The sequence below is a fragment of the Malania oleifera genome, chromosome 4 (genome assembly GCF_029873635.1).
Source record: "Malania oleifera isolate guangnan ecotype guangnan chromosome 4, ASM2987363v1, whole genome shotgun sequence".
Classification (NCBI taxonomy): Eukaryota; Viridiplantae; Streptophyta; class Magnoliopsida; order Santalales; family Ximeniaceae; genus Malania; species Malania oleifera.
In genome coordinates, this window is record NC_080420.1 from 56919378 (window position 1) to 56934692 (window position 15315).

The following is a 15315-nucleotide window of genomic DNA, read 5'->3' on the forward strand; positions in this document are numbered from 1 at the left end:
ATTGAACTAGGGTTTACCTTGCCCCGTAAGGAGCGGTTGTAACGGCTTCTACTCCACCCGTTTAAGTGAGCAGGTTTAGTGGAATCCTTGGGGGATATGCCCAAGGTGGGGACGTAAGCTGGTTTGGTCAAACCTTGATAACAAATATCGTGTGTGTCTCTCTCTCCTTATCTCATTTACTTTCCACACTTTAATTTTAGTATGTGTATACATATTCATGTTTTGTTATAACCATCTTGCATGCACACAAAATTAATTTAAATGGGATATGCAGCACACGTGTATGTATGCACACATTGCTCACTTACTTTACATACATGTTTTATTTGGAATGGAATATAAGATGTGGTAAATCAGCGTAATTGTTTAAATTAGCGAAAAAGTTTTAAATGTCCAATTCACCCCCCCCTCTTGGGATCACACTAATTCCAACAATACTGTTAGGCAAAGTAGACGACAAAATTATTTTTAAACATATTTCTAAGTATTAGAATATTCTTGAAGCCATTATCAATGACAAGGACTCAAGATTGACTGGTCCTTGGTTCACAACTTGACATCTCTTCGAGTCACCACTCTCAAACAGATGGATAAACAAAGAGATTTAACGAGCTATTAGAAGATTACTTGCACCATTTCTTCATTGTCAATGAGAAGAATTTGATACAACTACTTGATGTGGCTTGATTCTATTTCAATGCCTAAAAGAACTCAACAACCAACAAGAGTCCTTTTGAGCTTGTTATAGGCCAATAGTCATCGTTACCTCACACAATGGATAAGTCATATAGAGGAAAGAGTCCAAGAACATACATTTTCATAAAAGAATGGAGATAGAATGTTGAGACTGCCTAAGCTTACCTAGAAAAAACTTCCAAGCAGATGAAGAAATGGGCAAATTAGGAGAGAAGATTGTTGTACTTTGACATAGGAGACTTAGTGCTTATTAATTTATATCTGAATAGATCAAGTCAGTATGAGGTTAGGATAGAAATACAAAGAACTAGTCCCAGTATTTTCTAAAATTGAGAAGGCCTCTTACAAGGTTGATCCTCCAACTTGGATCAAATTACATCATGTGTTTCTCGTCAGCTGCCTTGAGCCATTCAACATCGACATTGGAAATCCAAGCAAAAGTTGGTCAACCAAAGCATCACTGAGGATAATGTAATCTAATAGAAAAGAAGTTAAAGTCATCCTTGTAACTAGAGAGTTCACATCATCAAGGAAGAAGCAGTACGAGTTCTTAGTGAAGTGGTAAGACCTTGGACACAAATAAATCAGTTGGATTTTAATAGATGACTTGCAACTGTTCGTCGACAAATTTAAAGAGTACCTAGCATCAAAGTCTACAAGGGCATCAACCATATAAATAACAGAGAATGTCATGATTCAAGTTGGTTCAGGGCATTATGCTTGCTTGTGACCACTTGCCTTGTATGCATAAGAAGGGTTGCAATCATAAAAATAATAGTATAGGTTTTATACTTTAAGTATGTGCAAGTCTTTGCTATGTGTGCATGAGAAGGGTTACAATCATATACATAACAATTTAGGTTTTATACTTTAAGTATGTGTAGGTCTTAGTGTAAAGTGGGGGTATGACTCAAGATAATTCGATGTTTCCTAGTGTCAAAGCTAAAATAGCATATACAACTCTTTAGGAAATGGTAAATGTTCCTCAGTCTTATAAAATTCACTAGCATTTGTTAAATGTGTTTAGCCTATTTTATTCCCTTGCTAAGCATACATTGCATTCGAAAGTTTTGTTCATGAATTATGTTACTTCAATGTTTACCACTTGCTTGCCATTTACCTTCATAAATTGCTTATTACTTTCGCTTGCTTTTTCATTCAACTATTGTGAATGTGTTCTTATGGTAAACATGGTAATCTTTGGATGAGAGTGCATAGCTATTGCCCCACCAACATGTTAGCTGTCTTGTAAATCCAACAACTAGGTTCTTTGTTGCTTGTAAATATGTCCCACTACGTATAGTCTCATTAAGATTAGATTGTGATTTGTGATTTTGATGATCCATTTATATTCCATTCATAATAGACACGTTCACCCTATATGATGAGCTTTTCAAAGGGTAAAAGTATTTTGTAACAGTTACACTTACAGGTACAGGTATATCATGGCTATCAATTTTGGTTTGGACTATTTAGTGAATTAATAGATTGATCTTTAAATATTTATTCTAGATCTAACATTACTAAGTTAATTTTAGCATTCATTTTGGAAGATTCTTCAATTATAGGAATTGTTTTCAAGATGCTTGGTAGCATAGTCAATTTTTTTACCAATAATTTCTAGAACATTTTTATACTCCCTACCATACTTGCCTAAAGTCACGACTCTAAGAGGCCATTCCTAATGGTATTGTCATGTTGCTATTAAGTTGTTTTGCTAAGTTTTTAAGGGAAAATGAGGAAAGAGGTATGAGAAGACCATTTCTAAACTTATGTTTAAAAGAGATTTTAAATTTGAAAGTGTTAATTTAGATAAATGTAAAGTATATTAATTTTTTTTAAATTCATCCAAATCCAAATTTATGCCCTCAAAAACCTCATACTCCCTAACCCAGCATATGGATTTTATTGCCTTGCATGATTTTTGCTTACGTTTTTAAGGAAAATAAGGAAAGAGAATCTCAGGCTCTTGTCCTGAGCTAAAGATGGAGGTGGTAACACTCACCACTAACTCACCAAGCGAGCATTTGCCATCTGGTTATCCACTTGGTTTGTGTACTTGTTTTGTCCAATGATTACTAGTAAATAGTATGCTTAAGTTAAAAGAACAAGTAAAGAATATTTATTATTAAATAATTATTCATACATAAATATAATTTATCATTAAGTATTAATTGCATATTATTAAATAATAATCATGATAAATAGTTATTACTTTGTTTAAAATATTTGGTAATTAATTTTTATTGCTATAATAGCGTTCCCTAGAGGACACATCAATGGTAAAAGTTTGAAAATTTTATGTTTGAGGTCTTGCGTGACATGAGCTTCCAATCAGACAGAAAGTATTAGTAGATATTAATTATAGTAAATATGTAATTAATTTAAATTTTAAAATAAAACAATACTACACTTTATTTAATAGGACAAAATACACTGACCTTTCTCTAAGAATTGGAAAGAAAACATAAACCCCGCTCAAGATTTCAAAAATCTTCGACCTTTCTTGACATCTAATTTACCGTCAATTTAGCCAAGTATAATCTTATAAAAGTGCACTATTTGCCCTTTTACACTTCACTAATAAAGTGGCATAATGATGGTAAAAAATTTATTCCCAATTCGCATTTTGGTGAGGGAGGGTTTGATTACATAATTTTTAGAACCAGTGATCAACCAGGTTACTACTTTTTTGGGCAGGGGGTGGGGAAGAGCCAAGGACTCATCAAGCATACTTTAAAGAAAAAGGACTGGGAGTTCAAACAAATGAAAGGCAAAATCAAGGTCAAAGGATCTTATGCATAGCCCACTAGAGGCCCAAAAAAAAAAAAGAGGACAACAATGGCACTATGTTACAGAGGATGAGCTCTAGTGGAAGAAGAAAACTTCAGTGGAGAAGATGAAAGCTTTAGTGGAGTAAGAGAAGATTAAAGATACAAGTGCAACCCTAGTATGCTAAATCCTTTAAATGCCCTTTCCCATGAGAACACTTCAGCATGCCCTGTCAATGATACATCAATGCAATTCTTTGGAAAATGTAAAGGCTCTGGGCAGTAAACATGGGCAATCACTTAGCGAACTAGAATACTCCAAAGATGCTTCATAAGAAATTTTACTCCCATAAACCAAACAAAAAGTCAAGTTGAGGAGTGGGGGGGCAATTGGGGCAATTGATTTAGGATATCTCAACTGCACCATGGTGGACTCTAGGCCAAAAACCACATGCAATAGTAAACATAATACTGCAGCCACCCACTTTCATTACAGTTCACCTCATAGAGAAGTTCTCTCTTTCTCTGAGGCCTCTATAATCAATTATCTAAGCAGGAAGATTTTCCAATTATTAGGAAAGTTCTCTATCAACATCATTTACCAGAGACACTACTCGTATATAGACCAAAAATAACATCAACACCTCAAACATTTCCCCCTTGTCTATTATAAGGAAAAGAATCATCCGACTCCCAAATTTCATATCCCAATGTCAAACCAGACTATGAAGTGTATGATGGGAAAAATTATGTGTGTGGTTGTTTGGGGGGGAGGGGGGTGCTATCTGTAATTACATCCAAATAAATCGAACTAATACACTTAAGAATCAATTTCATTATGCCTAGTATCAGATTAATAAAGGTACATAAGTGTATTTAGAATACATTAAAGCTACTTTCTTTTCCTCTCTATAGACGCCTACAAAATAATAAAATTAATGTAAAAATAAAGCCAACAAATTGATGGCTACGCTTTCACAGCACAAGAGTAAAACTCATCCTGTCAAGACGAATAATCAAGCCCACAAAAGAGTTAACTATAGTAATTATTCAATATTCCCGGTGCATATTCTTCTCACAAAAGCGCAGGTCCCACTCTGCAATGGATGTGCAGTCCACCATTCATGTGAGAGGGGGTATGCATTGAGAGTATTGAACAATTTCTGCAAGTTGAACGGACAAACAATGTGCAAATGAAGCTCAATTAATAAAATGCAATAACTTTATATATATATATATATATATAAAAGAAAGTTCTGCATGCCTTGATTTCACTGATGGACACATGCAGAGAGAGTGTAGACAAACCAGCCAGCTGTGGTTTTTTTTTTTTTTTTTTTTTTTTCCTCTCCCTTCTTTTCATCAAATCTGCTCATTTCCCTTGAGTATGTTGTACTTGCAGAGAGGGCATGTAGCATTCATCTTAAGCCATTTCACAATGCATGTAGAATGGAAATGATGGTTGCAAGGAAGAGCATGGAGCTCTGCCCCATCTTCATATGAGCTCAGACATATACAGCATTCCTAGCAAGCAGAGAAAAATAATTGAAATCGAATTCTACGGTAAAAATGAAGCAAACAACAATCCTTTGAGAAGTCTATATTTCCTAGATAGAAGTAAACACAAATATTTATATTTGATCCCCTATTCATTTATTTGCCCTTCATTGTACTGGCACAATTTTTTTTTCCACTCAAGCATCTGCTTTTGATGCTGCATCAAATTCCAGTAGCCTATGGCCATCCATATCCATAACCATGTGCAAATCCTACATGTAATCATAGTAAGTCACCAGGTCTCTCACAATATAAATTGCTTTCCCAAAGCACCACACCAAACTAAGGTCTCTCACATATATACTACGCTGCCATTATAAAATCAAAGTGCTCTTACTACTTCCATAAAATTAGACATGAACCCTTGATGCCCTTGATATTCTTCAAGTTCACCTGAGTTGTGTAGTAAAGGATAAAAATTCAATTAACCACTCAATGAGAGTATATCTTCCCCAAAATTTCATCCTTCATCCTCTGCTTCTTTTCAAGCTTTATTATGTTAATAAATGTTAAAATTTGTTATACATTGTTGGCCCACAACTTAGCAGCTTAAGTTTCTAGGTGAAGGGGTCATCTAACAGGGGATATCTCTGTTTTCCAGGAAGACCTGAATTCAAGGTGTGGGGTTTAGATTCTTCTGGGTTTATTTCTTGTAATTCTTTCTTCTCTCATTTGACTCAAGTCCCTAATGCTTATCCTTTTCCCCTCTTACTCTCTCATTTTGAAAGCCAAGTTCCCTCTAAGGATAGGACCTTTCTATGGATAGCAATCTTGGAAAAAAAATAAATACCAATAACTTGCTTCAGAAACGTAAACCTTACAAAGCTCTATCAGCTAATGAGTGTGTCCTTTGCTTCAAGAGTGGAGACACTTGCTCACACTTGTTCTTACATTGTCACTTCCCTTGGTCTCTTTGGAACAAATTGTTTGTTACTTTTGGAGAGAATTGGGTTTGCACTTCCTCCATGGAGGAATTTTGTTCTTTGACATTAAGAGTTTGGAAAGGGTAGGAGAGAGAGGCCTTGTGGCAGTGTTCGATTATGGCTATCTTCTGGTGTATTTGGTTATAAAGAAATGCCAGAATTTTTATGAATTTGGACGCCCCTCTTTACTAGCTTTGGATTAGAGTGTTCCTAGCGTCATCTGGGCAGACTTGCAATGGGACTGGGTTGCTTTGCTTGAGTAGAGCTTATTTGTAATTTTTGTTCTATGGAGTTTTTCTTTTGCTCGTTTTCTTTTGTTTTGGGCAGATATCTCATCTTCCTTTTTCATGTCATAACATTTTCCTCCCTCTAATAAATTTTTCTGTTTATCAAAATATATATATATATTTTTTATTCCCTGAATATTTATCTCTCCATGAGCAATTGGGCTGCACATGCAGGGGTGTAAAATCTTGATATTGTTGGCCAACAACAATAGCAGCTTAAGCTTTTAAATATAGTAATTATTTAACAACTAGGCGTGTAAGTAGGGTTGGGCATGGTTCAATTAACCAAACCATGACCCTTGAACCATCAATCAAAACAAAATTTCAGTTCGCAAGAATATGCAAACTGAAACCAAACCATTTCAAACAGTTAACAGAATTTCAGTTAAATCAGATTTTAGGCCAATATCCAACAGTTAACCGAACCAAACGGCTAAATCCAATTAAAATTTTAAACTTAATATAAATTGATATTTTTTCTTCCATTTTAATTGTATTTAAATTGAAATTTACACATTAAAAAAAATTCAAGCATAAACCCAATCATGTAGATGGCTAGATGCTGCTGCCCTCAATCCTTCCTATTTTATTTCATCTCTTTTTTGCCAATTCTCCAACTCTAACACGATAGTTTCAGCACCACCAGAAAGCACACACAAATCTGAATATTCAGAATACAATAATCTCAACTTTCCTCAACAAAGAAATTTCAAGAATACAACAAAGTATTAAAGAGCCTTCTTAAACAGAATATCAAAAAAATAAATGATAACAAAATAGCAAAGTAGATAGAGAGAGGGAGACAACAGCGGCAGCCAGCAGTAGATCTAGTGGTGTGGCCACAAGGGTAGAGGTGTGAACTATGAGTGCTGCTGGACTAGGGAAGTGTGGTGATCAATGGGTGATGGTGGTAGCCGGTAGTAGATCGAGTGACGTGGCTGCCTGTGTAAAGGTGTTAACTGCGAGTGCTGCTGGGTGGGGGAGGTGATGGCAGCAGCCAGAGGTAAGAGTGGTACGGCTGCATGGGAGGAGCTACTACGAGCAAATTTGGTGGCTAGGGTCTGGGCCTTTGGGGAACAGGAATAGACAGCAGTAAGGTTTGGATCTAGAGGCATAGCTTGTGAGAACTGAGAGTGATTTAGGATAAAGAGTTACAGCTCTAAGCCTTATCATGTTAAATTATTAATAAATTAAATACGATATTATTATACTGTGTATAGTTTTACATATATTTATATCATATCAGTTCAGTTTGGCTAACCCCGCAGTTAGTGAAATCGTCAAAACCAAAACCAAACCGTTAATAAAAAAAAAAATCAAAATTTTGAACCAAAACTGAACCAAAAAATGATTAACCAACTTTTCAGTTTAGTGTAGTTTGGTTCTAGAAACATACTATCCAAAAAGTAAAAATTGCTAAGATGAGAATGTTTAGATGGATGAGCGGTATAACATTGAAAGATAAATTAAGAAATGAACATATTCGTGGTAAGTTAGGTGTAGTGCCTATAGAAGATAAGATAAGGGAGAGACGACTCAGATGATATGGACACTTGCAACGTAGGCCACATAGTGCACTTGTGAGGAAGAGTGACTTAATTACTGTGGGGGGCAGTAGAAGGGGTAGGGGTAGACCTAAAATAACTTGGGAAGAAATAGTAAGTAAGGATTTAATATCCTTGAATCTATCAAAAGAAATGGTCCATGATCGCATAAATTGGCGGAAAATGATTCATATAGCCGACCCCACTTAGTGGAACTAAGACTTGGTTTTGTTGTTGTTGTTGTTGTAGTTTGGTTCTACAGTTTAGTTTGGTTTTTCAGTTTTCCTTGCTTACCCCTAGGTGTTAGTGAATCAAGCCCACTCGCAAGCTACTTGAGCTAAACTTGCTCACATCTCAACTTAACTTGATTCTAATCGAGTAGCTTAATGAGTCAAGTTCGAGTTTTGTAGTAGTACTCGCAAGCCAAATTGAGCTTTTGTAAGTTTATTATTTTTATATTATATAAGTCATATAATGTATATTATACATAGATTTAATATTATATATGCATTATATTATTTTTATATTAATTTATAATCAAATCAAGCTTAATTGAGTCAGTTTTGAGTATCCTTCTGTGTTGATCTCATCTCAAATACACCCTTATAACAACAAAGCAAGAAATAGAAGCTACAGCATTCTTAACTTGTCACAAAAATTGATAATAGTCACAGATATGAAAGGAGCATTCCCTTGAAAACAGGTCAGTCGCTTCTTTAATATCTACATTTTTAAAATTCTGTTATCGCTCATGGTACAACAAATACTTACTTTTATACTTACTTCCTCTATTATCCCTTAATCATGTCAATTTTGCTTCAAGATGAACAAAAAACAAAAAACAAACATAAAAACGAAACAAAAAAGAGAACAAAACAAAGAATGCAGCTTTGCTGCCTGGTTGTTCTATGTTATCGACAAAATGTGTAATTTTGTCCCCCTTTTAAGCAAAGAACTCATGCATGGTCTACATACTACAAATACATAATATGCATACATTGCTAAGCAAAGGAAAAATTAAAGCGAGTCACTAACATACACACAAAAAAAAAGAGTTTTGCATCAATTAGAGAAACGCTTAAACAATGAAATTTTGCATTAATAGGCTATAAACTGGTTAAATAATTAGCAGTTTCAAGATAACTTACTGCATCCTCAGGTAAAAGAACACGATCATTTGCCAGATATCCACTGCTCGTCTCCACAGGAACCATTGTACCTGATCCTACAGTAGGCTTTTCCTCGTTCAACATTTGAAATCTGTAACTAGGGAGCATACTCAGATCTGCCTCTGATGCACCTTCCTGCTCAGGCAAATGAAAATGACATCAGCAACATGCTGTTAAGTGGACAACAATCAGCAATGAGCTTTCTGTCCATCAACAGTTAATTGTGTTTTCCTCATACCTGGCCTGCAACAGCATAAAGAATTGCAATAATGCAAGGCAAGCAGCAACACAGGGCAATTCCAATCAAGCATGCCAAAACAACACAAAAAATGGCAAAGAACACATCAAATGCCAGAAATACCACAGCCAACCTGCACAAATTCAGAATTAGAGATCTTTGAAATCTTTCGCAGCAGCCAATTGTTGCACACATGTTGTTAGGGATTACAAAAAGAAACTTGTCATCATTAAGACAAATATCAGGGTTAAATTGTGTTAACTATAAATACATAAAAAAATTTCCAATACTCATAGTAGAATTGGCACCAACCATTCAACCTTTTGGACAAATGGAGCAAGATTAATATTAAACAAGAGGTGACTTTGGACAATTATGAAAAATCAAATGCGCTTACACGCATTAAAAAAACAAGAAAAGCATATGTAGTCAAGAATGGGGAAAGACTCAGACCTTAATTTCAGTGAGCTAATTACAAACCTCTCATTTTTAAAGTTCTAGAGGATTTTCATGAACCCACCCTCCCACAACCTACCCCAAATATGTGTGTGTATAGACAAACTACCCAGATCTGACAAGGGGAAATTTCAGACAGTCAACAGTGATATTTACTTGGTTAACATTTCTGTTTTTCAGTATAAAAACATCAACTTTCTCATGAGAGATTATGTTTGCTTTTGGAGCCCAAATGTGCTGATCACTGTGAGAAAGAACAATAGTTACGGGCAAAATTAGCTATTTCAATTGATACAAACAGTGAGTCTGATCTCACAATCATATGAAGCATTTTGCAGTTCACCACCAAGCAGAACAAAATAGAAGCCAAATTGGTTCAAGGCTTACCAGTATAGACGTGGAGCATCTTGCAGGAGGATTTCACCACCAGATACAACCCAATAGAAGCCAACTATCCACCAGAGAAATGATGCCATTGTATTCAGAGATTCACATCGTTTTGTGATACTGGGCCATAATGCTTTACATCAGTAACATTATAATGATGCAGTAAACCCTTCTCGGCAGATAAAGCAGTATAGGCAACAATCGTTGTTGTAAAAAAGCAATGTTGGAGTACCAGAACCAGAACCAGGCACTTGAATAAAATTTGGTTAGCACAATTTGCTTCAACAGTCAACTTTCATTATGTGTTTTAGTATTATGTAAATATGTAGAAATTTATGTGCATATTTCTCTAAAGAATAAAATGAACAATAAACCTGTAATTACAAATTGAGATGTTTCTAGTGTCATCATCATTCAATATGTTTCCTCATAGTTAATACTTCATTATTTTATAAATAATGGTCGCAGGCCTTGGTGCGTTGACAAGGCCAATGCACTTCAACAACAGCAGAGTGTTGGGACCTCAGTGAACTAAACACGTTTTCTTTTAAATTCATAAATAATAACTTCCATTTCCAGATTTTTTATAAACAAATTTGTTTCCAAAGTACACTAATTAAAATAACTATTTTTTTCAACAAAATCATAATATTTTACAACGTTTCTTTTCATTACTATATGAACAATCTTAACCCTCAATGTATCCACCATTAGCACTTACAGATGCAGCAAACTTAATTTAGATGGAGCATTATTCTAGAGTTAGATGGGACTTATTATTATACATTGAAACCAATACCGTCGTAAATCTTGAAGCCAACTATGCATCTAAAATCCCTTAAAAGCCACCAAACCCTCTAAATTCAAGTAATGCTAAGCTCAGCCAGAAGCCAAAAAAGTGGCCCACTCGATTCTGCATTTATACTGTGATAATGATTCTTTATACAATTTTCTTCCCACTTTTTTAAGTAAATTCCCTTGAATGCCCATCCTATCTAAAAGAATTATTTATTGAAAGATAGAGGTGTTTTAGCCAGTCACTTTTCACCAATGCATTTATTTTATATATGACGCTCTTTATAGCATTTCTTCTCACCCTTTTAGGTTAACTCACTTGAATGCCTATCAAATCTCAACTAATTACTTATTAAAAGAATTTTTAGCATCATTATACCAAACTTCCCATCCTATAAGAATGAAAATTCCCAAACCTTGGCTGATTAGGAGTGATTTTTAGCACCGAGAGAGTCTCCATGTGTGAGCTTTGATATATTGTTGGGGAAGGGAGGTATGGAGTTGATGGCCCAAACATAATAGCCTAGATAATTGTTCCCCTTGCTCAAATCAACACTAAGTAGAATAATCAATAATTAAATATGACAAAAGTGATCAGCAATCAACAACATATAATCAGCCACACACACATAAAGGGGAGACCAAGATTTACATGGGAACCCTTCAAAGGAAAAAATCAAAAAACTGAAGTACGCTTCCAATCTTCCACCAAATAATGATTAATAACAGGATTAAAATGAGTCTTCCTGAGTCAAAACAAGAGCCATATATCAACCATAATCATTGAGATATTTGAGAATAATAAATTCTTGGCACCCAACAAAATATAAGTTATCACGGGCAAGGTGGAATCAAATTAAGATAAAATATGGAGAGGACTCACCCAAAAACAAAGCTTGCTGAACCAACAAATAAACTGGCTCTTGAGAACTCCAAACTGTTATCATGTCATCCATAATGAAGGGCAAGTCACGAACAACAAACAACAAGCCTTAAGTCCCACTAGGTGGGGTCGGCTATATGAATCCGTTTTTGCCAATTCACTCAATTGAGAGTATCAAATAGCTTAAGAGTTCCTTGCAATCTCATTCCATGTAATTTTATGTCTATCCCTACCCCTTCTAATACTAGTAACAATAACTAACTCACTCCTCCTCACTAGGGCACTGCTTGGCTTGTGTTTCAAATACCCAAACCATCTAGGCTACCCCTCCCTTATCTTAACTTCTACCAGTGCTATGCCTAGTTTACTACAAATATATTTTTTTCTTAGTTTATCTTTTAATGTTATAACACTCATCTACCTTAATATTCACATTTCAACAACTTTTACTTTTTAGAAATGTTGTTTCTTAGTTGCTCAATATTCTGATATATAAAGCAAGGAAAAGTCACAAACATGTTGCCAAAATTTTGAGAAATCATTACCCAATTATCAAGAACAAGCTAAAAGAGTAGACCCCTAATGCAGAACTTTTAGCAATCTTTTTCCCTCTCCCTTTTGACTCTCCTTGGTTGTCCCAAGGCATGCACAAACCAGAACATCCAAGTGGGCTACCACCAAATGAAATATCATCTTGCACTTGAGCAAGGATTCTACTTGTGCACAGATCAAGGCATCTAAGTGGACCACTCTCCATATATGTAAGCCATCCTCCACCATAGGAGGGAAATCCAACAAATTTTTCCCCCTAGACTCTGCGAGGAATTGCCTTCAACAAAGGAGGGGGAGGGGGGGGACTTAACCTTTTATAGAGTTAGTGTCATACCTACATTGCAATTTCTTTCCCATCATGGACTCCAATTAAGAGAAGGCTTCACATCTCAATTAGAGCATTCCCATCATGGACTTCTAATTAAGATATAACATCACCACAATTAGGCTCCTTTACGTGAGACAAACCCACAAATGAAATTTCTCTATGGTGACTTGGCACTCTATTGGTTGAAATGACACAAACTGCCAACATTTCATTAGAGACGCCTTCATTTATTCCCTCAAGTTCTTGGGAAATGTGTAAGAAAATAAAATAAAATAAAAATAAAAAAAGAATTCATGTATCAAACAAAGCTGTGGTATGAACATGCTAGCACTCATCTTTGTTAGAATTGGAATCTTATGACTACATGGAATTTTCTTTAAAAGTGTTCTTATCCAAGGCCAGCCTTCAGCTCAATGGTAAGAATGCTACATCCATACCTAGAGATCACAAGTACGAATTGCAAGATAGTGCTGCACACATTATGTGGTCCCCAAAACCTAATAATGTCGCATGGGAACCTTGCAAACTGAGTTTTTTTTTTTTTTTTTATTTTTTATTTGTTTGTTTCTTTATTTTTATAATTTGAGTGGTTGATGTAAAAGTTCATCCAAGAAGAGACCACCTATGATCTCATCCTCTCCTTCCAAAAGCCACCTCATCCTTGACCTTATACACCTCATCCTTGACCTTGTACACCTCATTATCACCTAATCAATCAACCAATATGACAGTGGGACCCTTCACCAACATGCCAAAAATATTATTTCGTTTTTTCTTGTTAAAGCTTGATACATTTTGTTGGCTGCAATTTAACAGTTTAAACTTTTAGGTAAAGTGGTAATCTAACATAATACCGGAATTCATACCCAAAGGTAATACGTTCTAGTCTTGTTGCTTGCATTTATTTCGTGAAATTTTTAAATTTAATGTCTTCATTGTACTGGGCGTTATTTACTGTTTGTTTATCTCTCCACATCATATTGGGCTGCACGTGCGAGGGAGTATTAAAACTTAATATACATTGTTGGCCTTGTACTACTATTGCTATAAAAAGGCTCTGCAAGACACTTATAGTAAATGTGCATGCATGCACACTCTCTCACTTGCTACCCAAAATTTAAATTTTTCTGTGTACTATAATTGTAGCTCTATTTTTAACATCTATGTCACCTTAAGTACTAAAATGTCCAAAACAGCACAGCAGCTGCAGCTTAATTTCCCAGCCCCAGTCCCAAAAGGTGTACTTTCAATTTGGCTACTGAAAATGGAGAAAGGGAAGGAAATGAGTTCGCTTGGATTGTGGCAAAAGCTGTAAATTGAAGGGTCAAATAGAATTAGCAAACTTGAAGAGTTCGGTAAATTATGATGGAAAGGGTCTAAAAAGGGGTTTCCTTGGTTAATTGTTATGTAGTTTCATGGTGTGACCTTTCAGTTTTTCTGCTTTTTTTTCCCCTTTTTTTTCCTGTTTTTTTGGCGAACTCCTTGACCCTGCATGTTTTGCCTTCTTTCTTCCCTATCTAATATACTTTCTTTTATTATCCAAAAAAAATTATTAAATTTTAATTTCCCTTGTACAAAATCCAAGGATCAATAAAGCTAGGCCACCTGAATTACGCAATTTTATATATATATATATAATTATATAATTATGTCCACAAATCAAAAATAGACGCTCAACTACCAAAATAAATAAAACAATGATATAAACTATATAATCGCCATATAAAAAGTAAAAACAGCAGCAAAAACGGCAAACAACTCAACAGCTCAAATTGCGCTGTGAGCTCAAAAAATTAAACGAATTCAAAGCAAAACTTCAAATTAAACCAAAACTAAAATTCAAATTCAGCTAACCTTGACCGACTTGTCGTCCCCGACCCCGCGGATGCATCCGCACCCTCGTCCTCGCTATCATTGGCGTCCGATTCCGAACGCCTCTCCTCATCCCTCACTCTCCTCATACTCCTCCTCCTGTACTCCAACCACACCAGCACCACATGAACACCACACTGCAAAGCGTAGCCGCAGATCCAGATACGGATTGGAGTGTTAGGGCGCTCGTTCACAGTGCAAATCAGCATCACCACAGACACCACAACGAACGCCAGGTTCCACATCATGTCCAGCGCCACCACAGGCTTCGAGTACCCCCAGTCAGCTCGCCGGTCGTCGAGCTCTCGCGCCGCCGTCTCGCGCACGAGCATCGACGGCCCCCGCCTCCCGGCCGCCCGGCCGATAAGGAGCGCGAGCGTCGCCGGCCGCGTCGCCGCATCTCCGTCGCCTTGCCGCGGCCGCAACAGCGGCGCCGACGCCTCGGAGCTTGATTCCTCGGCCATTGTCAGTGCGAAGAGACGTTGAAGAGACAGACAAGGAGGGAAAAGGAGTAGAGTAACTGTGTTCGCAGAAGCATTATGTCAGCTAGGGTTTCAGGAATTGTGGGCGGTTCTACTTTCTCTCTCTACACACGGCGTTGAACGGTAGATGAGAAAGAAAGTTTGGGAGAGAGAATTTCTACGCAGATTTTATACGGAGAGAGACGATGGATTTTGTTTTTGCATTAACTTTATTTTAGCTGTGGAAAAATCCAAAAACTGGCTACAGTTCCGTATGTAAGAAGCATTCAAACATTAGTTTTAGATGATGCACCGATTAAGGGAAATGATGAGGTGCGGCGCGGGACGATGGTCGGTCCTGATTTCGAAGGATCCACGTGCCCATCGGGAGTAGTG

At 36.3% G+C, this 15315-nt stretch overlaps 1 protein-coding gene across 5 annotated transcripts in view; it reads right to left on the reverse strand.

Moving 5' to 3' along the window:
- The window catches only part of LOC131154101 (E3 ubiquitin protein ligase RIE1-like), a 54800-nt gene extending 39708 nt beyond the window's left edge, over nt 1-15092 (reverse strand). For 2 of the 5 annotated variants that reach the window (XM_058106612.1, XM_058106613.1), the window contains exons 1-4: nt 14441-15091; nt 10029-10148; nt 9186-9318; nt 8927-9082 (exon numbers count right to left, since the gene is read on the reverse strand). In XM_058106612.1, coding sequence (XP_057962595.1) covers nt 8927-9082; nt 9186-9318; nt 10029-10148; nt 14441-14922 — 891 coding nt within the window. In that variant the 5' untranslated portion in view covers nt 14923-15091. Of the gene's footprint in view, nt 1-4269; nt 4992-8926; nt 9083-9185; nt 9319-10028; nt 10149-14440 lie in introns of those variants that run through there. The other 3 variants (XR_009136329.1, XM_058106611.1, XM_058106610.1) reach the window with 3 other exon arrangements.
- Between the last annotated feature and the right edge of the window lie 223 nt (nt 15093-15315).